Genomic DNA, 27,897 nt, shown 5'->3' with positions numbered 1-27,897 from the left:
TTTTTCTTATGATATGCTATTTATTGGAAATGCTGTGTTACTGGAGGCACGGGATGTAACAGAAAGAGCTTAAGGGCTTGACGTCCAGTATCTGAGTTTAAATCTTGCTACTTAACTAGCTCTTTTGTGTTTCCGAGCAGTGTATCTGCTGTGTCTCTGCCTCAGTTTTTGATCCAGAAAATGGAGATGACAGTCCTCCTTGGAAGGGTTTGCATTAGGAAATCAGATTCTGGTTGGATAGTACTTACATAGCACAGTGCCTGGCTCGTGAGTGCTCAATAAGTCATCATGACTGTGTTATGAATTTGTATGACTGAATTTACTTGTTTGTTCTGTTCAACCCATTTTCTCAGGTAGAGAAATATTTACTCTCTCTGAAATTTGCCTTTATTTATTTATTTATTTTTGGAAAGGAAAAAAAAAAGCCGTGTGGCCACTTGGATTCATAGGTTAAAAAATAAAAACATTCCGAGAATTGTGCATTGCGGTGTCTCTGATTCTAATTTGTCCCCCCTTGATCTTTTCTTCCTTCCTTTCATTGTAACCACCTTACCAGTACATGTGGATGTAGCGGAACCAAGCACGCCAGCATCACAGGTCCCGAAGTCTCCAAACCCCGAGTGGTTGGTCAGGACCTCTGCCGCAGAGAAAGCCACTGACTCCGCTGCAGCTACGTTTTTTAAAATGCCACCAGAAAAGAGCTCCGGGTACAGCTAGAGAGCAGGATCCCACCCACCAGGAGCCCTCTGGGTGCTGTGAAACGCATCCTAAACTTGGTATCACAGAGTCTCGCATGTCGTAATTGACATTCCCAGTCCTTCCACCGCCAGGATGACCCTTCTTTCACACAAAGCAGTGAACTCTTTCTCTTACAAAATCATGTGGAAATCTGTTTTTTGGTTTTCTGGGTTTTTTTTAAAGTAAAGTATTGCAGCAGCAATTAAAAAAAAAAAAAAGTCATCCTATGTTTTGTTTGTCACATTGCTGTTGTAGTCCCAGCAGCTTCCTACAGCCCTGTGTACAGAGCTGTTGCTTTTAGCAGGTATGTCTCTTTTCCTAAAAAACTAGTAACTGCTTTTGCATACTTTTTATGTAGCGCTTTTAATATCATTTGAGGAAGTCCCAAATTTGTAGCCAGTTCTGGACAGATGTAAACACTGAGTTGAGACCTGTGTGTGGCATTGTGTTTACAGGAGATAGAGTTTGCCTTTGAGCCTGGTCTTGATTCACTGAGAGTGCCATAGCCAAATTCAACATGTTCTCCTTCGGGAGCCTCAGAGGAGACACCAGCAGCACGGACAGTGGGAACTTCTTCCATTTTCCTAGATGGCCTCATGGGATCTCCAGCGGCTGGACTATACTTCACCGCGTCTCCAGAGTTGGTGTTCTCCCACAGGAGGACGTGTACATTCATGCTGTAATGAAGAAGTGGTTGAATTGTTCCGCAAACTTTAAAATAGTGGATCGTGTCTTAATACTTCATGTCACAGTGTAAGCTTTTATGTACAAAATGGGACTTTTATTGTTAGCTTATAGGTCAATAACCTGCAGCAGAAATCCACACTCTATTATAATAATGGCTTCTCAGGGCCATACTTTGGGGAGAAAAATGTCTTTTTGACATGCCTTTATACCTGGTGTGTTTATGACGGCTCAGCTGCGTGTGGAGTTATATATACGGCCGTGCCTGAAGTTTTATGCTACTTTGTCAAAATGAGGAATCAGGGGCTGCCTGAGCTGCTGGAGAAAAGCCGCCTTTTCTGAAGTATTATCGTGAGTGTCATCTGGGGGCCTGGTTGACGGAAGGGTTCTTTTTTGTATGAATTGAGTACATTCGCTCTGAAATACAGAGAAACTGTTCTCTAAGTGCCCACTTCTCTGGCAATGTCCCAGAGGAACTCCCAGCCCTGTCCCTGGATATTTTCTGTGCTTGAATAGGTGCCGAGTGGGACAGAGCCTCCTTTCCCCAAAGTGCAGCTGTCTCTTTTCCTCGCACAGAACATGAGGGTGGGCTGCTCTGCTGTGTTCCCTTTAAAAATGATAGTCCTTGTGTATCAGTGCTTAACTCTAGGATTTCCTTGTTGATGGGTGGGTGTGGCTCTATTTGGGAGGGGGGACTTGAAGCTGATTTAAATGGCACTTTCTGTGCGAGGGAGAACACGTCTGTGCATCAGTTGTTCATAACGAGGACTCTGGTGGAGGGAGGGGCAGATGGGAGACAGGAGGTGAGGAGTAGCATTAAAGCCAACCCAGCATCCCTGGGAGCCACCCCTGGTTCTCCTGTCACCCCTCGGGGCTGCATCCAGGGCAGTACAGAAAATAAAGTGCCTGTTGAATATGAAATGGCACTACTATATTGTTGTAGTGATGAAGGGGGGTTTTATTATCGTATGTGCATTATTGTCGTATGTGCATTCTTACCTAGTCCCCATTGTGTCCTGAGACACATTTCTAACATAATTTGTTGGATTTAAGAGAAAAAGTACACGGACATAATTTTATTTTCTTTGCACTAGACTCTGGCTCTTGCAGAGACGGGTCCTGTGATCATGTCCTATTCAGATCTCCACAGTGCAGATAGAATCTTTTTGCCTGGCAGTTCTCCTGTCTACCTGTGATTACAAATAACTTTTATATATATATGACTTTATTTACATTTTTAACATCTCTAGGTTGTACTGCCATTTAAGAGAGACTAGAATGGTCACAGAGTTTAACGACTTGCCAAAAAAATCACATGATCAAGCCAAGACTAAAATCCCAGACTTTCGGACTTCCTCTGCCCTGGGTTATAATCTTTTGTTTTCCCTTGGTATATCTGAGTCACTCTGAGACCCATAATTTTGAATCAGTGTGTCATGAATGTTTATCATCTTTCTTGGGCATGCTTTTCTACTTTGAATACATTCAATGGGGATTATCCAAAAATGCCAAATATGCCTGTAATAAGTGGGGAAGAAAATTAATTGCCTAAGAAACAGCTATTAATACTTTGCAACACAGGGTTGTAAATTGTGCTCCTCATTTTAAGCTGCTGCATGAGCATGCTGACAGAATTATTAACCAACTTACTTCGCTTATTTTCTATATGAGTCAATTCCAGAGGAATAACCTTAGAATTGAGTGTTTTTTGAACCATAAATTTTAAATTTCTTTTTTATGTAGCAAAGTGTATGATATCTTACATTGAGTAAAGTCTGTTACCTTTTAATGAAAGATACAATTTCAAAATCAGGTTTTGTATTCTCTTAAAAAAACTGATGGCATGACTTCCTTTGAGGATAATCATGGAGCTCACATGTGTTTTATCTGCCTACAAGTAGTAAGGAAGCTGAGTTCCACAGTTTTAATGTATTTCCAGCTTCTGATTTATCTAGCCGGCCACACATTCTGCCTGTCTGAATCCTAATCTTCTGTGTTTTCCACAAGGAGCAAAAGTCAAGACATTATCCACTTGCATGAACATCATTCCTAAAAATCCCTAAAAATTTTGCTTACAAAGGAATTTGAGATTATTTTTCAGATACAGCATTTTAAAGGGAACAAGTTCATTTGCATCAAAACTCTTGTGTGGCCTTTTGGTAAGACCTGTGCAGAAGAGAGAATTAGCTGTTTACATAGTGCCAAATTTAGGAGAGGCAGAGTGTGGTCTTTATTGAGCGGTGTCTGCTTGATAAATAAGGCACATTTAACCTTGAATTCTTTTGAAATCAAATGCAGTTGAAAATTTGTTTTGCTGGGCTGTGAAACAGGCTGCAAACAAGGCTGTTTTGGCAGCAAAATGACCAACAGCTGAAATAAAATTTCTTACTCTCTGGTGCTGGTGCCGTCCTTTGCTAATGAGTAAAGCTCCACATTGACAATAGGTAATTAAACCACTTACACGGTTCCCATGTAGAGGACTGTGACCTATCTTCTTGCTTTTTGGCATCAGAGATGAGTCTAGACCACAGCATTGGAAGCTCTGGAGCCGCAGAGGAGCAGAGCCATCGCAGACCTCTGTCACTTGGAACTGAACGAGAGAAAGGAGCTAGGCTGGCAGTGTCAGTGCTGATGCGATGGCCTCTCTGCTTGGGCTCCAGGTGATGTTTGATTCAGTTCAGGTCTTTTCTTAAGTTTGGCCTCATCACTGTGGTGTGGGTCATACACTTTAGTTTCCTGGGGACAAGGCTCTGTAGAAGTCTCAGCATTAGGAGCCGCAGTCAGTATTCCCTAAGACTGGTGAGCCTTTCCTGAGCCAGTGTGAGAACCGAATGGCTTCCTCTAGGGACTGCGGATGCGGTCTGGTCGGGGGCACAGTTTACAGGATCCGTCATGATTCATGGGGTGGCGGGAGGGATGGTAAAAGCAGTTTGCTCTTGGTGTCAGCTGCTTCCTTTCTTAATGCTTAAGCTGTCTTACTTGTCCGTATTTCCTTATCTCCCGCTCCGGTCGTGCCAGCTAGTAGAGTTACTGATGGTGGAAACAGTCAGGATGGGTTCCTGCCCCATCAGGAAATGGCACAGAGGGAGGTGAGGGGATCAGTGGGTTCTGCTTCGATGGCCCAGAGATGCTTTCACACTACATTAAGATCCCCACACAGACCAATGTCAAATGCCCGGAAACAGCAACATCGAAAAGAAGCAAGGAAAATGAATGATTCACCAAAGAGCGTGGATTGTAAGGTTCTTAACAAGCCTGACAAAATAAACTTATTGCCAAAAGGAGAACTGTTCCTGCCACTGCAAATAGATATGATAAGCACTTCCTAAAATTGCCGAGTTTTTGGAATAAAAGCTCTTCAACTACAGTATTGAAGAATGAGGCAGATCCCAAAGATGTTGACCAGGGAAAACAATCTTGGCAACGTCCAGAAGTGAGAAGGCATGAAGAAGAGAAGGGGAGATGCTCAGACCAGGGGTGTTGGGGCCCCTCAACCACCAGCAGCAGCACATACTTGCCCTCACCAGACCCACACAATCAGAAACGGTGGGCCCGGCAGTCTCACAAGCCCTCCGGGGGACTCTGGTGCATGTGGACGTTTGAGAACCACAGGCTTTGCTGAACCTAAATGTTTTAGTTTGTTGGCATCCCCCTAAGCTCTGAGGTGCACTTACATTTCCCGCTATCAGTATAGACATGTTTTATATACGATTCTTTACAGCAACTGTTAATTAATGTTTTTATTTCCCATATTTTTCCCCTAAAGCCCCCAAAAGATCTGGAAATATTGAGAAAGAATGATGTGGAGAAAATTGCCATCAAGGCCATATTTGGATGGATGGAAACAACCTTTAAAGTGGATTAAAATATAACAATGAATTTTTAGTCTGTGAGTGGTAGTCATTTTTCACAATGATGGTAAAACATTTGTGTAAGATACTGCTATCCATGATTTCATGATATTTGTTCATTACATCTTAATTTCCTGGGAAAATGTCATGCATTTTCCAGCATCATAATGATGAAATTGTTAAGTTATGGCTCACAAAAATGAAAATATTTGGAAGAAGAAAACCACCCTGAGAACATAGTGTTGTATGATAAATATGGGTTGAGTTATTGGTGAACTTTTGCTAGGGCTTAATCTTGGTACTTCAGAGCATGTAAAAATCAATTTTTAGTGATCCACTTAATCACACCCTGTTGTCTTTGTTTTACATTTCAGTGATTCTGCAGAGCTTGGTGGCCAATAGCAACTGCTTGTTCTATTTTTTTTTCTGCCTCATGGATTCAGCATTTCAGAATGTGATGCTCTAATCCTAAAACTTTGAAATGAAATCACAACCATTTTTTTCTCTAGGTTTTATTTGTATGAATTGGGCAAGACTTTAGTTTACGACCAAAGCCCACAAACCCAAGTTTTCTCTGGGAATTTGTTTGGCCAAAGAATAGTTGAGTTCTCTGGTATCAGGAGGCCGAAGACTGGAGCAAGCAGCAGGTTTAGGCCAGAGCCTTTATTGGGGCTTCCTCTAAGAAGGGAAGGTAGTGCAGGGTGAACAGTCCAGAAATGGCTAGTTAGACACTCTCTGGGGCCTTTAGGCTCTAGTCTAGTCCCTGGTTGCCTGGTACCTGGCCCTGAGATGATTGCTTCCTAGAGTGTAACAGGTCAGATGGAGGGGTATGGCTGTATCATACATGGTTGGTTTGCACATTGAAAGCATGCTGCTGGCTGAGTCCTTTGCTGTCTTTCTAAGAATCAGCTAGCTTTGGGAGAGGTAGTTTTCCCCCAGCCAGAAAGGTTTTTTTTTACTCTGTTAAAATGTAATTATTATAGAAAGCAGAAAACTTGATTAACACACATGTGGAAGCTGTTAAACTCTCCTTTCAATTTTTGCAGTCTTTTAAAACCATGTAATTTTTCTTTTCCAGCTTGAAAACCAGTTAAAAATACCTCTGGCCAAAAGTGTTGTTACTAGATGCTTTTAAGTTGGGGGACTATAAAAAGATTTTTAAGATGTAAATTATGAAAATGAATATTTTCTTTCTCTAGAAGTGATTTCTAACCCTTGCAGATCCCTCAATGGAGTGTTTTTAATTGAAAAAGAAAAGGAGCATCAGAGAATTTATAAGTGGCCTTGGTGGCTTGGAGTTAAATCAACCCATTTCACTGCGTAGTTTCTACCTGTTGCTCCTCCCAGTGGGCCATGTATTTCTACATGAACAATTGTCACGATTATGCAAACTTCTGCCACCCCCAGATCATGGCAACAGTTTGAACTGCTCTCAGGATTTATCCCAGTCCTGTTGGCATTAGCTATTGTGGACAGTGGCCATTTCACACTCTGTACCCCCCACCTTCTCTCGACCTCAGCAGCTAATCTCCCCCATCTCCTAACAGGGAATACACTGCACACCCTTACATACACCCTTCCTCACCTCTTCCTTGTACGTGCTCATCCTGCCCAAGACAAATCCCTTCCATGCCTCCGTCCCTTTCCTTTGATCAGATACCTTGCTCCATCTAGCCGTAGCTTCTCACTCCTGACATGTACAGCTTTGCATTTGAACGTGTTTAAAGATTCCCTCTTGAAACGAAAATACCCCTTGACTGCCACTAAGATACCGCCCTCACTTACACTGCCTGTTCATTAATTCTGAGTCCCTGAAGCAGTGGTTTTTAACCTTGGCTGCACATTAGGACCACCTGGGGGAGATTTTTAAAAATCCTAATTCCCCCAACTGAACCACAGACCAATTACATCAGAATGGAGAGGTGGGACAGGCTTCATTCTTTTTTAAAACAGTGGTACAGCTGGGCTGAGAACACCATGCCAAAATGTGGTTGCTAGACTCATCACCATTAAAGTTCTTGCTGGGTTCACCAGTGATTTCCAGTTGTCAAAATACAGCCCTTTGGTTGATGCTGACGACATCATGCTATATAACCACTTCCTTTTTGGAACTCTGCCTGTTCTGACCCTGCTCTCTCCTGATTTTTTTCCACTTCTCTGCTTTTGCAGTCTCCACAGGTGGGCAGATGGGTTGGTGGGTCAATCCGACACACACTGAATGTCCCTGTCCTCACCTACAGGACTTCAATTAACACATATGTATGAGTGAGCTCCTTTGCTGTATCACCTAATACACTGACTTAAAGCATGGACTTAACAGTGAAGCATTTACATTCCTTCCTCATTGTTTTAGACACACCGGAAACCATGCTCAAGGTTTGGGCAGCTTCCTTTGTTTCTCTTTGTCCCTCCTCTTGGCCCACTGAGGTAGGAAGTTTGCTAACCACATTAGTCAGATTCTAAGATGGATCACCCCCAATAGGTACTCTTGGGGTTGCCATTCATAAAAAGTCAGGCTTGAACTGTGGTCCCTCTTCTGCTTTCTCCCATCCAGGATCTTGGACTGGTAAGGAGGCCTGGGCCCACTCCTACATACAAGGACGCTACCTTCCCCCCCCCCAATCTAGCGCTCACTTCAGTTTTTTTACTTTCCGCTTCTGGTAAGAGTTAGTTTGGGTTTAGGGGGTGAGACAGACTCATTTCCTCACCAATTTTTGACCTTTGGTACTGTGTTGGATCTTATTATTAGAGAATATTTACTGGGGTTTCAGGCCCTAGCTCTACTAAATAGTAAAGTGGAACTCGATTTTCTCCTTTATTACCATCATAACTTGGTGCCTCAGGAACTATGTGTAGGGGGTTCCCCCTCACTGGAAGGGATTCTGTGTGTTCCTGGCTTCTTTGAATCACTCATTTCTGTTTCAAAGTCTGGTATGAATGGATCTGATCATGTGCTTACGTCCTAGCTACAGGAAGTGAGAACGAGGTTATCTGGAATGTGTAGCGTCTGTTGGGGTCGGAGGAATTCCTCAAACATAGGAGAATAGTTCAGGTGCTGGGCAGCTGATAAGACTAACAAAGGTCCTCGAGGGCCATTGTCCTGTTTACTGATTCAACAAACCTGTGTTGAGCACTCACTAAGCCAGTCTTCTTCAGGGACCTTTTGGGGAAGGTGGCTGCTGCCCAAAGCTCTCAGATATACTCTGCATGAAACCAGTCTGACCCTTTCCAGAGCCCCTAGTGACAATGATAATAATAACAATAATAATAATAGTAACAATATAATAATAATAATGACTTTACTGAGTGATTATTTTATGCCATTTGTCAACAGCATCTCAGTCTTCAACAACTCTAAGGTAGGTAAATCTGTGTTTTAAAGCAATGAAATATGCTTATAGTTAGAGACTAACTTGCTCAAAGTTACATAGCTAATCAGTGTAAGACAGAGTTCAGACTCCCAAGTCTGTTTTGTGCTAGACTTTCTGTTCCCAGTAATACCCTGTGCTGCCCTTTTCACAATATAAATGAACTGTTGGCCATGTATATCTGAAATAAGCTGTGTGCCAGTGGGCCTGGAACTGGGTGTCTCGTGACACCCTCTGATTCCATCTACCTGTTGCTCCTGGTGGGCTGTTTCTCTATCAAAGCAACTGTGAATGGGCACATCTCTGACCTACATCGTGAAAAGAAGACAGGCAGTTTCTGTAGCCTATTCTTGGTTTTGGAAGTGACCAGAGCAAAAGTCAACAAAATCTTCCAAATTCATGGCAGTAAACAGATACTGTCCTTTGTAGGCCAAAACAAAAATGGATCCCGAAGCCAGAAGGACATGTACTTTGAATTGTTAATGTTAGCGATGAACTGTTCTGAACATCTTGCTGAACATCTCACAGAGCTGCTAGCAAGACAGCGTTCTTAATGGTTTTGGCCTTTATAAATGTCCCTTCACTCAGTCGATGTGAATAGAGCACATTTTCGGTCCAGCACACTGCTAGCTGCTGAACATGCAAAGAGGAAGGGCATTCCTGTTGTCATGGTATTCCTGGTCTTCTGAGGAAGACACAAAGCAAATATTCCAAGGTAGAACAACAAACTTTGAGAAAGAATACCAGGGGATCTTGGCAGCAAGGACGAAGGCACTCCAACTCAAACTGGGTAGAGGGAGGATTTAAAAAAATACTGGACCAAGTCCTGGAGGATGAACAGAATTTAAGTGAAGAGAGGATGAGGCCATAAAGGGTATGGCTTGTACAGGACACTGCAACTATTTTGGTGTGGCTGACAGCATAGAGGAGAGGGAGAGGTAGGAGACAAAGTGAAGGACCCTGTGTAATCTGGTTTGCGTGCTGATTTGGAGCACTGTCACAGTATTCCTCTGCTGTGCAGTCACGGAAAGCCTATGCAACTGGCCCATTGTGCAGACAAAGCTGAATGGAAATGTGAACAGGTTTCCAGTGCCTTGATCACCTCCCTGGGAAATAAAATAGGATCCATCTATTTGTAGGAACTACTGACATACTTAGGAGCATGAAATACTCAGTTTGCCCCATGGCTGGCTGAATTCTTCATGTGTTCTATAGTGATGCCTGTCTGACGTTATTCCCTTTAAACCGCCTTATCTTGGTAGAATTTAATGTGTACATTAAATTCTTAATCCCTAGTACTGTTCTTCAGTAGCAAAGTTGCCACTCTAAAATATGCATATGGGGCTTTTTTTCCTCAGTGGCCACAGTAAATTTGTGTTGATGAATCTGCACCATTTATATGGGGGAACTTTGCAATCTTTGTAATTTCAGTGCTGCAGAAAGTGTCCACAGGATAAAACCAATGCAGCTGGCCCATCCCAGGCATCGATCTCATGATTTCGGTCTCATTAATACCATGCTATAAGCAAAGTCAGCTGGACTCTGTAAAATGGAACCAATGTAGTGGTTTTGGCCAACAGTGGTGATGTATGGCCCTTTTCCTGGTGTTCCATGTAGGGTGACTCTGAGTCTATTCAACACATTCTTTGGAGCTCTGGATTGAAAACTCTTTTTAAAAAATCTTTAAGTTTGAAATAAGTTTAGACTTACAGGAAAGTTACAAAAATAGTATAGAAAGTTGCCATATGTCCCTCTCTTAGCTTCTAATGTTAACAGCTTACATAACCATGGTACAATGAAGGAAACCAGGAAATTAATGTTGACACAATCCCATTAACGAAACTATCCACTTTAGTTCAGCATCACCCATTTTCCCTTTTTCTGGTCAAGGGCTCAATCCAGGACCATAGGTACTTGGGTCTGTTTCTGAGCCTTTCATTCTATTCACGTGTCTGTCTGTCTGCTTGTGCACAGTAGCACAATGTTCTCAATAACCGAAACTGTAGTGTGCTTTAACTGATAGAGCTAGTCCTCTGTATAATTTTTCTTTTCTGGTGTTTTCCTGGCCTTTCTTACATGTTTGTTTTTCCATATAAACTTCAGTACCAACATGTCTAACTGGGATTGTATTACATTTATTAGCTCACTTAGGGAGAACTGGCATCTTTACAATGTCGAGTTATCCAAATTATCCATGAACAGGGGATGTATTTCCATTTGCTCATGTCTGTTTCTGTGCCCTTTTAGGACTGCTTCAGATTTTCCCTTGGATAGGTATCATGCATTTCTTATTACGTTTATCCTCTAGTATTCCATCTTCTCTGTTGCTACTCATGGGGTTTTCTCTGCCATTATGTCTTCTACTTGGTTATTCTTATATAGGAAGGCTTTTGATTTTTTTTTCACTATTTAAATTTATTTTTTCAGCGTAACAGTATTCATTGTTTTTGTACAATACCCAGTGCTCCATGCAATGCGTGCCCTCCCTATTACCCACCACCTGTTCCCCCAACCTCCCACCCCCGACCCTTCAAAACCCTCAGGTTGTTTTTCAGAGTCCATAGTCTCTTATGGTTCGCCTCCCCTTCCAATTTTTTTTTTTTTATAAACATATAATGTATTTTTATCCCCAGGGGTACAGGTCTGTGATTTGCCAGGTTTACACACTTCACAGCACTCACGATAGCACATACCCTCCCCAATGTCCATAACCTCCTCCCCGGCTTTTGATTTTTGTATATTAATTTTATGTCTTGCTACCTTACCGAATTCTTTCACTTTGTGGGTGAGTTTTATCATTGATCCTCAAGGGTCCAAAAAAAAAAAAAAAAAAACAGTTTAAATGCACTGAACCAGTAACAAGGAATGAAAGAACCCATAGAAGTCAAAGGTGCTGTGAAAGCTCAACTTTGGGCGACAAGTGAGATGAAAGCCATTTTTCACTCTGAAAGTATCTGCAGAGACCTGGTCCCCTTGAGCCCCTGTCATGGTGACTGTGGTGCAGGAGGTAAAGCAGGACCTGCTCAAACCGACAGTTTAGCCCGAGATCTCCCACAAAGTGGGGGCCCTCAAACGGCTACACTCAGAGCATAAGCATCAATACTAAGTAAACCCACCAAGCACAAATAACAGCAAGGCCTTTCTTGACCTTGGCCGTAGGTTGAGGAAAAGTTTGTTTTAACCTAAAAATGTTTAACAAGTTGTACCTTTTTATTTATTTATTTGACAGAGAGAGATAGAGAACATAAGCAGGGGGAGTGACAGGCAGAGGGAAAGGGAGACACAGGCTTCCTAAGTAGGGGAGCCCTACATGGGGCTTGACCCGAGGACCCTGGGATCATGACCCGAACCAAAGGCAGACCCTCATCTGACTGAGCCACTCAGGTGCCCCAACAAATCCCTTATAGAGGTTTATGGCCTAAGTTTATTTTACTGGTGTTGTCTAAAATACTATAAATGGGAATTTAATTTACAGTGGACCCAGGTCAATAGTAACCTTAGATGACTGGCAAAGCCAACACAAATTCTCTCAGGAGGAAAGAAACTTCAGTCCCAGTATCAAAGAGCTATCACAGATAGTTATAAAGAATATAGGTAGCTCATAGGTAAAAACCACAAACCAAAGAAGGAGAGACCATGAATGAGAGTCATCAGAAACAATATGTGGGACAATCAGAGTCAAACACATTAGATACCGCGCTTACTGGCACACAGTATAAACTAAATGTTTTAAATAGATTTCAAGAAATAAAGGCTTTAAAACACCAGGCAACAAAACATACAATTTTGAAAAGGGGTGGTGAGAGTTAACAGTGTCCAGCTGCCTTTCGGTTGTTCGGGAGGAGTTAAAGAATCTTATCAGTTTGGGGCCTTAGGTAAGTAGACATGTTAAAATATTTAGGGTAACCACTAAAAGAATAAATACAGAAGAATATAGCATTTAAGCTAATATGGGGGGAAAGAATTATAAAAAGACAATAAACTGGAAAGGTGAGAGAAACAAAGCATAAAATAAGATGGTAAAAGAATTCAAACTTATCCCTTAGGAGTGTTAATGAACGAGACTCTCCGGTTGAAGGATAAAGCCAATAATACCAGATTCTAAATATCCACTTATATGCTATTTATAAGAGATACTTCCTAAACTTAGAGGAATACTGAAAGTAAAAGGATAGAAAAAATATAAGAGGAAGATAATCAGAGAAAGTTAAGAATCTCTACTAAATAACAAATGTTGGCTCAATCTCTGATAAGTGGTTCAATTTGCCAGAGAGACATACTAATTCTCAACTAAGCTTGATAATAAAGCCTCAGTATACATAAACGAAAATGGGCAAAACTAAGTTTAAAATATCTTCTTTTAGTAATTGATGTGACAAGTGGACAGAAATTGTTATAAATACATAATATTCAGATAGTATAATAAACTTACAGTCTAGTGGACATGAAAAGAATATCACACCTAACAATGTGAATTACATATTATTTTTAAGCACAGAAGGAACATTACAAAAATTGGCTCTTAGGCCATAAAACAAACCTCAGTGAATTTCAAGATTAGTCACATAGACCACACTCTCTAATGACAATGGAATGAAATTGAAAAGTCAGTAACAAAAAATGAATTTGTTAACATATTTGTAAATTTCATAGCATCTCTAATGAACCAATGAAAAAGTCTTAACAGATACTGGAAAATACTTAGAACTGAATTATATGAAAATTCTATACATTAGCCCTCTGGAAATGCAGCTTAAAGGGTAGTTTGAGGAAAGCATGTGGTCTGAAATGTTTAAGTCAGAGAAGAAGAAAGGACTGAAAATTGATGAGCTAAGCATTCTACTTACAGTTAGTAAAAAACAACAGAATAAACCCAGAGAAGACAAATAATAAAACAATAGTGATAAGATCTAAATTTAATGCAATAAACATATAGTTGAAAAAATCAACAAAAATTATAAAATAAGCAGATCTTTAGCATCATTAAGAAAAGAGAAGGCATTATCAATATTAGGAAAGGAAAGGGACACATAATTATAGATACCAAAGAGTTTTAGAAGATAGTAAAGTAATACTATGAAATTTGAAATTTGAAAGCTTAAACAAAATGGACAAATTTCCAGAAAAATAATTTACCAAAACTCAATCAGAAGAAATGGAAAACTCGGTTAGTCCTGTAACACTAATCCTACTAGTCAGTAGTTTAAAAGTGTATATTCTTCCTAGAAAGATTTTGTGTGACCCACCAAAGTGGTGGAAATGTCTGGCTTATGGAGTTTATTTGGAAGACCAAAGGAGCAAGACTAGCCTAAGAAAACTGTGAAAAAGAGCACTTGGAAGGGAAAGGGTATTAAAAGTACATAGCCTCTGAGACAAAGTATGGTACAGGTACATGAATAGACAAGCTAACAAATGGAACACAATAGAAAATTCAGAAATAGACAGACTCCTGTAGAAATTCAGGATACAATAAAGGTAGTGTCTGAAGTCAGCGGGGGAAAGATGGGCTATAAAAATGAATGGTGTTGAGGGCACCTGGCTGACTCAGTCAATAGAGAATGTGACTTTCAGTCTTGGGGTTGGGAGTTCGAGCGCTGTGTTGGAGGTAGAGTTTACTTAAAAAAAAATTTTTTTTTTAACATTTTAAGTGAATGGTATTGGGATAACTGGATAGCCATATGAAAAAGCAATTGGATCTATTCCTCGTACTATATGACAGGATAACTTTCAAATTGATCAGAGGTTTAATCGTATGTTATTAAACCACTAGAAACTTACTAGAAAAAGGAAGAATGAATTCCTCAGCAAATTGACCTGCAGTCTAATTCTGGCCAGAGTCCTATTTTGGGGCCTCCTGGGAATTAAATAAGATTTTTTTTTATAAGAATTTTTTTTTTTAACTTTTAAGAGATTCAATGAAAAGGGGAGAGGAAAGAACATAAACTTACCTGGTTTCAAACCCTGAAATGTTTACTATCTGACCTTGATAAGAAGAAGATTGTCAACCCCTGCTCTGTAACCTGGAGTGAGGGAGCTTTCGTAATGGTATTGGTTAGTCATTGCATAGTTCTGCACCTGAGCTCAGCTAAGGCGGCTCTGTTCCACATGTCTTTCATTCTCTTTGGACCACTAGGAAAATAATCTTCACACATTTGTAGAAAGGATTGTAAATCCACATGACAAAGGGTGGGGATACTGAGAATGGTATAAAATTGAGGCCAATAATGTAATCTTCTGAATTACATGTAACTTAAAAATCCAGAGGCCAGTGATAGGCATTAATGAGGGCATGTATATATAGCATGGAAAACTGGGTGTTGTATGCAAACAATGGATCATGGAACACTGCATCAAAAACTAATGATGTACTGTATGGTGACATAACAATGACAACAAAAAAGTCAATTAATAAAAAAATCCAGATACAGTAAGAGATGTATTTGACTATGCCAAAAGACAAAACCAAAACTTTTGCATGCAAAATACAAGTGATAACTGGGATAACATATTTGCAATTTATTTCATATATTAAAGGTAAAATACAAGTGATAACTGGGATAACATATTTGCAATTTATTTCATATATTAAAGGCTAATAGTCCTAATTTATAAAGACCTTTTAAAAACAGAGGAGGGCCTACAGAAAAATATGGAAGAGATTTGAATTATTTTCAGGAAAAAATGCAAATGCCCCTTAAGCATGTGGAAAGATGGTCGACTTTTTGTATTTGATTTTCACAACAACCTAACGCAATAGATAGTTTTATCATCCCCATTTTTCAGATAAGGAAACTGAGTCAAAAAGGGATAGAGTATTCTGCCCAAACTCAAACACCATCCAGTTATAGTTCTAGGATTTGAACCCAGTCAGGCTGGCTCCAGATAAGAGTAATTCACCATAACTAAATGAGGCTTATTTCAGGAACACAAGGATCATTTAATATATTAAGATTAGCTGGGTGTTTCCTTAGTGTGATAAAATATATCTCAATCCAAAGCCAGCACCATGAGATGAGATTAGCAAAACAACTTTATTTAAATCAGAAACAAGGATGTCCACTAATCACCATTATTAAATATAAATAAATAATAAATCAATATTTATTTATTTATATAAATAAAATACATAATCACCATTATTTAAAATTGTTCTTCAGGACTTAAACAAAACAATTAGACAAGAGAAAGAAATTAAAGGTATAGAAATTAGGAAGAGAGGATATTGCTGATATGGTTGGATTGTCAACCTAGAAACTAAAAAGGACTAACCAAAAACTTAGAAACAAAATAAGAATTTAATAAATTAGATAACTCCAAGATTAATTTTCAGGATCAACAGCCTTTGTATACACAATGTCTGATTACAGCTATAAGGAAAGAAAAGACTCACTTTATAATAGCAGCAGAAAACAGAAGATAGAAAATACTTAGGAATAAACTCAAGAAATATTATTTATAGAAAATTCTAAAATGCTAATGAAGGACACAAAACAAAACCTGAACAATCGGAAAGATATACTATGTTCATACATGAGAACATTTCACCATTATAAAGATGTCATCTCTCCCTAGTTAACCTATAAATTTAATGTGATATCCAATAAAAATACCAGTAAGATTTTTTTTTTTTTTAGATTTTATTTATTTATTTGACAGACAGAGATCACAAGTAGGCAGAGAGGCAGGCAGAGAGAGAGAGAGAAGCAGGCTCGCTGCTGAGCGGAGAGCCCGATGCGGGACTCAATCCCAGGATCCCGAGATCATGACCTGAGCTGAAGGCAGCGGCTTAACCCACTGAGCCACCCAGGCGCCCACCAGTAAGATTTTTTAAAAAGATTTTCAAAACTGCTTCTGAAGTTCATATGGAAAACCAAGCAAGAATATATGAGAAAGAAATGGATGTTGGTAGAGGGAGATCATTGATGTTTAAAATTTATAAATCTACAGTGATTAAAACTGTGGTAATAATTTGTGGATAGATCAGTATAGCAGAATGGTTCAGAAACAGATCTAAATACATATGGGAATTGAGTGTATGATAAAGGTGGCTTTTCAATCAGTGGGAAAAAGATTATTCAGGAAGTAGAGATCACTGGGTAGTATTCTGGAAGAAAATTAAGTTGGATCCACACTTCACTCATTACATCAGGATAACTTGCAGACAGTTCTAAGACTTAAATATAAGAAATAAAACTCTGAATGTATTAGAAAAAAAGAGGAAATTTTTCTTATGACTTAAGAATGAAGGCCTTTCTTCTGCCATAAAACCAAAAAGCCTCAAAAGAAATGATTGCTAGATGAGACTTTGTAGAGATAAAGATTTCTTCATGACAGTAGCATCATTAGCAAATGCAAATGAGAACCTGTGTGAGATATGTGTAACTCCATCAAGATAAGGGCTAATTTATCTAATGTAAAAGGAGCCCCTCAAATAAAAAAGAAATAGATCAGCAATCCAATACAAAAACAGGCAAAAGAAATTAATAGGCATTCATAGAAGGGGAAGTACAAATGACTCTTAAGCATATGAAAATATGCTAAACTTCAATTTTAATATAAATTTTTCACCTATCAAAAATAATAAAGCTTGTTAACACATTATAATGGCAAGCATGTGGTTAAATAGGCACTTTCACACATTGCATAAATTAGTACAAACTGTGTAGGCTGGCAGCATCTATCAAAATTACAAAGGTACATTACATCTTTTAACCCAACAATCCTAGGAATTTTTCATATAGATAAACTTGCATTACGTATAAAATGACTTATGAGCATGTCTGATTTTTAGAATTCACTAGAGGTGAGTTAGTTTCGGTGTACACTCGGGGAAGAGATTGTATGAGGGCTTGAATACAGAAGGTGAGGATCATTTGGGATAATCTTAAAGAGGCTGTTTACTAGATGGAAAAATATTTTTTAAAACCTAACTATATACTGCTCTCAGGAAGCACAATTTTTAAGTGTAGAGGCAAAGAAAAATTGAAATTAAAGGAATTGAAAAAGGTACACCAACCAAAGGCTAACAAAAAGGAGGCTGATATAGCTCTATAATATCAAAGTAAATGTAAGTGAAGAAGCATTACTAAAGATACAGGACAGTTTATAAAAATAAAAAAATCTACCAGGAAGAAATAATAATTTTGTATTTTGATACACCTACTACTATAGGTTCAAAATAGCAAAATTATAAAACTGTAACTAACTGATAGTACAGTGAAAAATCATCAAGAATATGGAAGATTTAAACATAAGTAATAACTTTAATCTAACCGATGCACATACCTTACTACAACCAGCATTGTCGGGATATGTGTTCTTTCCAAGAGCCTATGGAACATTTACCAAAATTTGCCATATGCTCATCCTTAAAACAAATCTCAACAAATTCCAAAGAGTGAAATCATCCAAAATGTGTTCTCTGACCAAAGTGGGGTTAAGGTAGAAACCAATAACAAAAAGATAACCAGAAACTCCTCAAATATTTGGAAATTAAGCAGTATACTTCCATATAACCAATAATTCAAAAAAATAACATTGACAGACAATATTTGGAACTAAATTAAAATAAAAATGATATATCAAAACTTGAAGAACAAAACTAAAGCTGTACTTAAAGGGAAATTTGTTTCTTTAAATCTGCATATAATAAAAAGAAAGGTGAAAAATCAATTAGTTTCTATCCCAAAAAGTAGAGAAAGAATAAGAAATTAAATCTGAATATAGAAGAGTAAAGAAAATAATAAAGGTAATAGCAGAAATTAATGAAATTTTTAAAAAGTATGTAAGAAAAATCAAATCTAGAGCTGGGTTTTGTTTTGTTTTGTTTTTTTGTTTTTTTTTTTGAAAAGACATAAAATTGACAAACTGCTAGCAAGAGAAAACTACTAGGTCAAAAAAATAAGAAAAATGGTACAAGTTACCAATATTCTAAGTAGATATTATGAAGAACTTTATACCAATAAATCTGGAAATCTATATGAAATGGAATGTCTATGAAAACACAGTTTACCAGCTGAAGAGGAAATTGAAAATCTGAATGTTTTATAGCTAAGAAATTGAATCTGTTACTAAAACTTTCACATAAAGAAATCTCCAGGTCCAGATTTCTTCACTAAGCAAATTCTTCTAAACATTTAATGGAATGAAACTAATCTTACACAAACTCTTTCAAATTATAGAAAAGGAACAGAAAACCATAATTTTAATGCCAAAGGGTGACAAATATATTACAAGAAATGAAAGTTATAGAGCAATACCTCTCATGAGCATACTTAACAAAAAATAGAATATTAATAAGTAGAGTCCAATGATGTAATTTATTTCAGGAATACAATGTTGGCTTAATATTATAAAATCAAGCAGTGTTTTCAACAGGTGGGTCTGGGGCAACTGGATATCCACAAGTAAGAAAATGAAGTTGGATCTCTTCATACTCCACATGCAAAAATTAACTTAAAATGGATAGAAAACCTAAATGTAAGTGCTAAAATATAAAACTATTAGGAGAAAATACAAGTATAAATTTTTATGATCTTTCATTCAGCAAGGAGTTCTTACATAGGAAACCAAAAGCACAAGCAACCAAAATAAAAATAGATAAACCGAACTTCATCAAAAATTTTAAACTTTTATGCTTCAAAGGACACTAAGAAGAAAAAGAAAAAACAACCCACAGAGTAGGAGAAAATATTTGTAACTATATACCTGATAAGTGTCTAGTATCCGGAATATATGAATAACTTTTACAACTGAACAACAAAAAGATAAACAACCCAACTGAAAAATAGACAAAGGTTGGGGGTGCCTGGGTGGCTCAGCCAGTTAAGCGTCCAACTCTCAATCTTGGCTCAAGTCAGAATCTTGGGATCCTGGGATCCAGTCTCCCATCAGTCTCCACCCTCAGTGGGGCAAGGCGTCTGCTTGAGGATTCTCTCTCCCTCTCTCTCTGCCCCCCTCCTGATTGCACACATGTGCACATGCACTCACATGCATGTATGTGTGCTCTCTCTCTAAAATAAATAAATCTTTTAAAAAAGGTAGGCAAAGGATTTGAATAAACATTTCTCCAAAGAAGAGATACAGATAGACAATAAGCATAGGAAAAATGTTCAACATTTTTACTCATTAGGGAAATACAAATCAAAATCACAATGAAATACCACTTCACACCAACAAAGAAGACAATAATAGGACCATAAGAGACTCAACTCTAGGAGACAAACTGAGGGTTGCTGGAGGGGAGGAGAGCGGGGAATGGGGTAGCCGGGTGATGGGCCTTAAGGAGGGCATTTAATGTAATGAACACTGGGTGTTATATGTGACTGAGGAATCACTAAATTCAACCCTTAAAAGCACTAATTTAAAAAAAAAAAAAAAAGGAAAGAAAAAAAGAAATACAGGGATACCTGTCTGGTTCGGCCAGTGGAGCATGCAACTCTTAATCTCAGGGTTATAAATTTGAGCCTCACATTAGGGATTACTTAAAAAAAATCCTTAAAAAATACAGACAATAACAAGTGTTGACAAGGATGTGAAGAAATTGGAGTTTTCATAAATTGCTTTTGGGAATGTAAAATGGTATAGCCACTTTGGAAAACAGTTTGATAGTTCTTCAAAAAGTTAAATGTGGGTTACCATATGACCCAGAAATTTTATTCCTAAGTATGTGCCCACAAATTAAAAATCTATGTCCTTATGTTCATAGCAACATTATTCATAATCGCCAAAAAGTGGAAAAAACTCAAATGTCCCACTAATGAATTGATAAACAAAATGTGGTATATCCATATGGTGGGCTATCATTTGGTCATGAAAAGGCATGACGTGCTGATTCATGCTACATGGATGAGCTTTAAGAACATTATGCTAAGTGAAGGAAGTTTGACACAAAAGCTACATACTATGTGATTCCTCTTACAAATGAAGTGTTCAGAACAGGCAAATCTATGTAGACAGAAAGTAGACTAGTGGCTATCAGAGACTGGGGGAAGAGGATAATGGGGAGTGACTGCCAATGGGATTGGAGTGAGTTTCTGGGAATGATTAAAACGTTCTGGAATTAGATATTGGTGATGGTCGCACAGCTTTATGAATAAACTGAAAACCCTGAATTGCACACTTTAAAAGGATGAACATTACGGTATATGAATTATATCTCAATTTAAGAATTAGTGTATTTAACCCAATTAGCATAATAAAGGAGAAAAATAATGAGATCATCTCAATAGAATGATGTAGAAAAGCTTTTAATAAAATCAAATACTTATTCATGATAAATACTCAACACACTAGGAATGGAAAGATATGTTCTTGAACTGATAAAGATCACCTATAACAGAAAACATCGTAGTTATAGCAAAATATTGAAAGATTTCTCCCTGAGATTGGGAATATCTCCTAATCATACTTATAGCCAATATTGTTCTAGAGATTGTAACTGTTGTAATAAGGCAAGAAAAGAGGTTATAAAGGCTGAAAAGGAGGAGATAAACTGTATTTACAGATGATATGATTGTTTATGTAGAAAATCCTAAAAGACAACTATCATATGATCTCCCTGATATGAGGACATGGAGAAGCAACATGGGGGGGGTAGGGGGATAGGAGAAGAATAAATGAAACAAGATGGGATTGGGAGGGAGACAAAGCATAAATGACTCTTAATCTCACAAAACAAACTGGGGGTTGCTGGGGGGAGGTGGGATTGGGAGAGGGGGAGCGGGCTATGGACATTGGGGAGGGGAGGCGAACCATAAGAGACTATGGACTCTGAAAAACAACCTGAGGGTTTTGAAGGGTCAGGGGTGGGAGGTTGGGGGAACAGGTGGTGGGTAATGGGGAGGGCACGTTTTGCATGGAACACTGGGTGTTGTGCAAAAAGAATGAATACTGTTACGCTGAAAAAATAAATAAAATGGAAAAAAAAATAATAAATGAATACATTAAAAAACAAAAAAAAACAAACAAAAAAACAAAACAAAAAAAAAAAAGAATCTATGTTTATTAGGATTACTAGAAATATATAGGGGTGCCTAGGTGGCTCAGTGAATTAATGCCTCTGCCTTTGGCTTGGGTCATGATCCTGGGGTCCTGGGATCGAGCCCCGCATCGGGCGCTCTGCTCGGCAGGGAGCTGCTTCCTCCTCTCTCTCTGCCTGCCTCTCTGCCTACTTGTGATCTCTGTCTGTCAAATAAATAAATAAAATATTTTAAAAGAAGAAATATATAAATATAACAGTGTTCCCAAATTCAAGGTATGTATATTACTATATATATACACCATATTATTGTATTCTGTAAATACTATGAACAGAATATGAAGAAACAATAAACAAAATGAAAATTTAAAATACCATTTTACGATAGTATTAAAGATATAAAATACCTGAGCATATATCTAATAAAAGATGTGTAAGACCTTTACAGAGAGCACATTGTTGAGAGAAAATTAAAAAGACCTAAATAAATGGGGAGATTTGCTCTGTTCATGAATTGAAAAGCTCAAATGTCAATTTTTTCCAAATTAGTCTATAGAAGGAATGCAATCCTAGTCAAAAATCACAGTAGTTTGGGTTTCTTTGGGGGGTAGGGGGTGGAATTAACAAGCTAGTTATAACATTTATGTAAAAACATAAAAGACCAGGGCATCTGGCTGGCTTAGTAGAGCATGGGACTCTTGATCTTGGGGTGGTGAGTTCTATGCCCAAAACTTGGCATAGGGATTATGAAGGAAGGAAAGAAGGAAGGAAGGAAGGAAGGAAGGGAGGGAGAGAGGGAGGGAGGGAGGGAAAGAAAGAAAAAAGAAAAAAGAAAAAAGAGGGGCACCTGGGTAGCCCAGTGGGTTAAGCCTCTGCCTTTGGCTCAGGTCATGATCTCAGGGTCCTGGGATCGAGGCCCACATCAGTCTCTCTGCTCAGCAGGGAGCCTGCTTTCCCCTCTCTCTCTGCCTGCCTCTCTGCCTACTTGTGATCTCTCTCTCTCTCTCTCTCTCTCTGTCCAATAAATAAATAAGAATGTTAAAGACCAAGAATAGAGCATACATTCTTGAAGGAACAAAGCTGGAAGACTTATGCCACTAGGTACCAAGACTTATAAAGCTGTAGCACTATATCGTTATTGGTGCACACATAGACAGATACAGCAATGGCACAAAATAGATCAGAAGCAGATTCATACACATACACATAGTCACTTGGCTAAGGACAAAGGTGACTCAATTGTGCAGTAAGGAGTAGATGACCTTTTCAGTAACCAGTGCTTACTCAGTTGGATATTCATTGCAATAGTCTGCGGCCATACCACCCTGAACGCGCCCGATCTCATCGGACATTCATTGCAATATAAACCTTAATCCTTATTTTCACTACTTAAATGAAACCAATTCCATAAAGATTGCATCATAAAGGTGAAATGGTAGGACACCTGGATGGTGCAGTCGGTTAAGTGACGGACTCTTGGTTTTGGCTCAGGTTGTGATCTCAGGGTCATGGGACTGATCCCTGTTTCAGGCTCCCTGCTCAGCACAGCATCTGCTTAAGACACTCTCCCTTTCCCTCTGTCCCTCCACCCTGCTTTCTTTCTTGCTCTCAAATAAATACATAAATCTTTAAAAAAAAAATAAAGGTGAAAGGATAAAACAATACAACTTCCGAAAAAAAAAAAGGAAAATATCTCCAATACCTTGAAGTAGGGTAAAATTTCTTAAAACATAAAAAGTATTACCCAGAAAGATAAAGATTGATGCATTGGATTACATTAAAGCCAAATGACCCTATTAAGAATAAAAACCCAGCCACAGGGTAGGAGATTATATAGGCAATGCAAAGATCTGACAAGGGACCTGTATCCAGAATCCGTTTTTAAAACTGCTACAAATCAATTAAAACAAACAGATAATCCAACAGAATGATGGGGAAGAATAATAATGACTTGGAAAAAATATCACTGAGGAGGATATGCAAATGGCCAATAAATGTATGATAAAGGGCAAAACGTAATGAGTTCATGAACTGCAGGTTGAAACCACAATGCCATAGCATGACACACTCAACAGAATGGTGTAATCAAAAAGATCGACAACACCGAGTACTGGTAAGGATGTGGAGCAACAGGCTTCCCCCTAAACCGGGCAAGATGGACTTGGTACAGCCCCCTTGGAATGTTACTTGGCAAAATCCATTAAAACTGAACAGGTGCAAACCCAGCTACCTAGCACTTTCACTCATAGGTATATATTCAATAGAAATATAAACCTCTGCGCACCAAAATATGTGCACATAGTAGCTCCTCACACAGGGGACTAAACTGAAAATATACAAGTGTCCGTCAACAAATTCATAAATTGTGATATAGTCATACAATAGAATGCCTTATAGAAATGAAGATTCACAAATCACATGCAAAACGGATGAATCTCAGAAGCAAAAGGATGAGCAAAGCAGCCGGATACATGAGAACATATTGTGTGATTCCATTTACATGAGGTTAAGAACGAGCAAAATGAAACGTGCTGTTAGAAGGAAGGAGCGTGCGTGCCTGGAGGTGTGAGGGATTAACTGGGGGAGACAGAGGGTCCCTGCAAGTTTTGGTCAACTTCTTGCCTTTGTTAAGTGGGTACGTTCCCTTCGTGGAGATTCATTGAGCTGTACATTTATGACTGCATTTCTCTGGAAGTATATTGTGTTCAATGAAAACAACACAAGGGATGCCTGGGTGGCTCAGAGGGTTAAAGCCTCTGCCAGTGGCTCAGGTCATGGTCTCAGGGTCCTGGGATGGAGCCCCACATCAGACTCTCTGCTCAGCAGGGAGCCTGCTTCCCCCTCTCTCTCTGCTTGCCTCTCTGCCTACTTGTGATCTCTGTCTGTCAAATAAGTAAATAAAATCTTTTTTAAAAAAATAAATAAAAACAACACAAAACAAGCAAACAGAAATGTATGTGAACCTGGGTGTTTTTGAGTGTTTGAGTTTGGTGATCCTTGAGGACTCCTGGCATTTCCTTTCAGAAAAGGCCATGGGACCATATATAACTTACCACATTACTTGAAAAGGAACTTCCATGGCAAAGGCTGCTGTGGGACCCTGCCCCTGAGTCTTCTGGCCAACATCTGTTCTGATTAGGATATGTCTCTCCCCGCAGGATACCCCTGGTGTGGGACTCAGCGACTGCCCAAAGGTGTCTTTAGCAGCGCTCCCTGCAAACTCAAAGGTCCTGGGCACTTCTCTGGTCAATGTGGAATAGAGGAAAGAGCCCTGGCGGCTGGGGAATGAGGCTGATGGAGGCCCAGAGGAGCTGGGGAGAGGGACCCAGGTGCAAGTGACTGTGACCAGCTGAGGGGGGTAGAGTCCAAGGCATGAAGCAGATCCCCTGTGGGGAGAAGAACATGTAGAGACGTAGCCTCAGAGTCTTCAAGGATGTTCATGGGTCGCATTGTTTACAAGTCATTTGTGAATCGAGTAATGGGATTAATCCTATTCCTGCTAGGACACAAGCTTTTCCTCTCAGTTATGAAAAAGTCGTTCATGTTTCTTGTTTTATTTAATCTATTTGTTTCTTTTTCTTTTTCAGCTCATGTTTTTGACGCCTACACTCCTGTACATACAGCAGTGCTCTGTAAAGCATACTGCTGTACCTCTGGCAGAACTGGTTTTCCACGTTGTGTAGATGCACAAAACACGAGCTGCTCCATTCTCCCTGCACGCAGGAAACAGACCCTCCGTCCTGCCACTCAGGTCTGCAGCACAGGGACCTGACATGGAGTCTGAGAGTTGGAAAGCCCACTGGAGGTCACCTGGTCCAGCCTCTTCCAGGCAGAGGGCTCAGCCCATGATTCTTGGCCCCAGGGAGTAAGGTAAATGGAGAAAAGTCGATTCGCTTCTCCTGGGGTAACTCCTACGTGAAGGGGAAAAATAGCAATGGATAATCCTAGAGCTTTCCAGAGGCATCACTACCTTGTGGATCTATGGGCTTGCAATACTGAGGAGGTTAAATGCTAATAAAATGCCCTGTCTGGAACCAAAAGGTGAGGATAGCTCTAGGTATCAGGATATTACTGGTTTGCCTCCCCACTTCTAAGACAATAAAGATGTATTGCTTTTACTTCACTCTGAGACCCCAAAGGGAACAAAAATTCCCCTTTCTGTTAGATCCAAGATCCTCAAGCGTTTTGTTTCAAATGTCGGGTTCCTTTTGGGGAGGGAGGAACATAAACACTTTTGGTATTTGATGTGTGTGTGTGTGTGTGTGTGTGTGTGTGTGTGTGTACACAAAGAAAGGTTGCTTCCTGCCTCTCACCTCCCTGCGATACAAGTCTTTGCCTCTTTCTCTGAACTTGTAACTTTCAGCATTGTGCCAGGGGGCATGCAGTTTCTAGGTTGTCGGTTTTCCAAGGTCATCCTTTGAGATGAGCTCACTGCTGGATGCATCTGTAATAAGTCAGACAAGGGTTTCTTCGGCTGACTTACTAGGCTCTTCCCCTCTGATCTGAACCTGCTGGGGAAGTCTCTGTGCATCCTGTAGCCTGTGAGTGACTGTAAATTCCTGAAAGAGAATGAAAGCAGAGTTTAATAATTCTGAGCGCCTGGTCCTTCTCTCCTCTCCTCTCCCTCCCTGGCCTTTGGTGAGTGTGAGAGGATATGACAATGTCTGGAGGAGTTGGTGGAGAGAGAAACAGTGGCCTGTGGGTTGGCACTCAGAGAAAGAGGTTATCCTAGGCTGAAATACAAACCATATCACATTGATTTTCCCTTTGGGGGGCCCGGATATCACATCCTTCCATTTCCCTCTCGTCCCTGCCCGCCATCGACAGGGAAGCATTAACAGGGAATAATCAATGGTGTTCTGTCCTGAAAATAAAAGGCTTGTCATGTCTCTCCATTTGGTGGAATGGATGTGGGACCAGGGGTCATGTGGCCAGCTTCCATCTGTCTCCTGACACAGGCACTGACTCAGACATGCTTTCCATCCAGAGGGCTGCAGCCCACAGCCAGGTGATCACAGCCTCTCCATGGGCGTCAGCAAAAACGAGACTTCAGTGTCTTTGAACTCTTGTGTCAGGAGCTTGGCTAACTATCAACATGGCAGCTTAGGAGCGACTTTACTGAACTTTAATTTCTGGGTTACATAATGGATTGCTGTTCCCTAACATGATGGTCGCTGTGCTTACGGTCAAAGGAAAGCTATGTATTTACTGTTTTGCAATAGAATCACAGAAATTCAGAATTAACAGGGACTTAAATCTATGCTCCAGTCCTACTTCCCATCTGATGTGTGAATTTGTTACAGTTTTCCTGGTAAACTCAACAGCCACCTGAATGCTGCTGTTTCCCAGTATTGTTCATTCGTAGTCCGAAAGCTCAGCTCTTAGAAGGCCTTTCCTTACACTAACCAAAATCTGTTTTGGCACTCAGGGTCATTACCCTGGCGTCCTCTCCATAGGCTCCCACTTCTTTCACTTAGACCCAGTTTCCTTGGTTTCCATCTCCTGATTCCTTGTCATTCACAATCCTGATAAGTCCCTTTAGATCTAACCTTTATTTTGGTCAAACATCAGAGACTCTGGCTTAGGAGCATGCCAGTGGCCCTTCCCCTTTCAAATTCCTTGTGTAGCCTCCTTCTCCCCACCTAACCCCCACCTTTCTCCTCAGAAGTAAGTGGGAAGCATCCACTTCCATTCTCTGTGCTTGTGTCCACTTAGCCAAAGACTCACTTTGGTGGCTTCAGAAGACATCCCTTGGACTTGTTTTAAAATAACGCCGAGAAGTGGGATTCACTGTCCCAAACTTCCAGTCTTGAATAGATTTATGGAAGGATGGCCTCCAACAGCAAGAGACAACACCAAATGCACACATTTCAGGGGGGAGTGTCCTAACAAGGCGGTTCTTCTAGCTAGCCAAGTCCTGCCCATCCTTGCCGACCGCACTCCTGCTTCCCGTCTGTCCTGCAAGTTCGCTGACACTGTCCCAGGAAAGTCCACTCTTTCCCATCAATGGATGGAGAGTCTATGGCTTATAGCAATGTAACTGTAAGAAAAACAGGATACAGATTTTAAGACTTTACACAGCCTACCCTGTCTCAGCTTCTAGCCCCAGTAACACAATTTTCCAGGTGTCCTGGTTGGTACCTCTTCTAACATCCTTCTTCCAACCATTAAGGAGTAGCCCAACGTTGTGCCTGATGGGAGGGGATTTGGAAATCCTTTGTTGAATTACAGATATATCATATCATAATAATTATGGCAAAGATAGAAATGATGTCAC

At 39.7% G+C, this 27,897-nt stretch overlaps 1 protein-coding gene across 5 annotated transcripts in view; it reads left to right on the top strand.

The window, feature by feature from the left end:
- GPATCH2L (G-patch domain containing 2 like) overlaps nucleotides 1-25,399 on the top strand; it is a 77,203-nt gene extending 51,804 nt beyond the window's left edge. For 2 of the 5 annotated variants that reach the window (XM_046008067.1, XM_046008068.1), the window contains exon 10: nucleotides 25,208-25,399. In XM_046008067.1, coding sequence (XP_045864023.1) covers nucleotides 25,208-25,392 — 185 coding nt within the window. In that variant the 3' untranslated portion in view covers nucleotides 25,393-25,399. Of the gene's footprint in view, nucleotides 1-556; nucleotides 5,308-25,207 lie in introns of those variants that run through there. The other 3 variants (XM_046008069.1, XM_046008070.1, XM_046008071.1) reach the window with 2 other exon arrangements.
- The last annotated feature ends 2,498 nt before the right edge of the window (nucleotides 25,400-27,897 follow it).

The sequence above is a fragment of the Meles meles genome, chromosome 6, assembly GCF_922984935.1.
Source record: "Meles meles chromosome 6, mMelMel3.1 paternal haplotype, whole genome shotgun sequence".
NCBI lineage: Eukaryota > Metazoa > Chordata > Mammalia > Carnivora > Mustelidae > Meles > Meles meles.
Note: the sequence above shows the minus strand (reverse complement) of the source record. Positions and strands in the feature narration are given on the sequence as shown.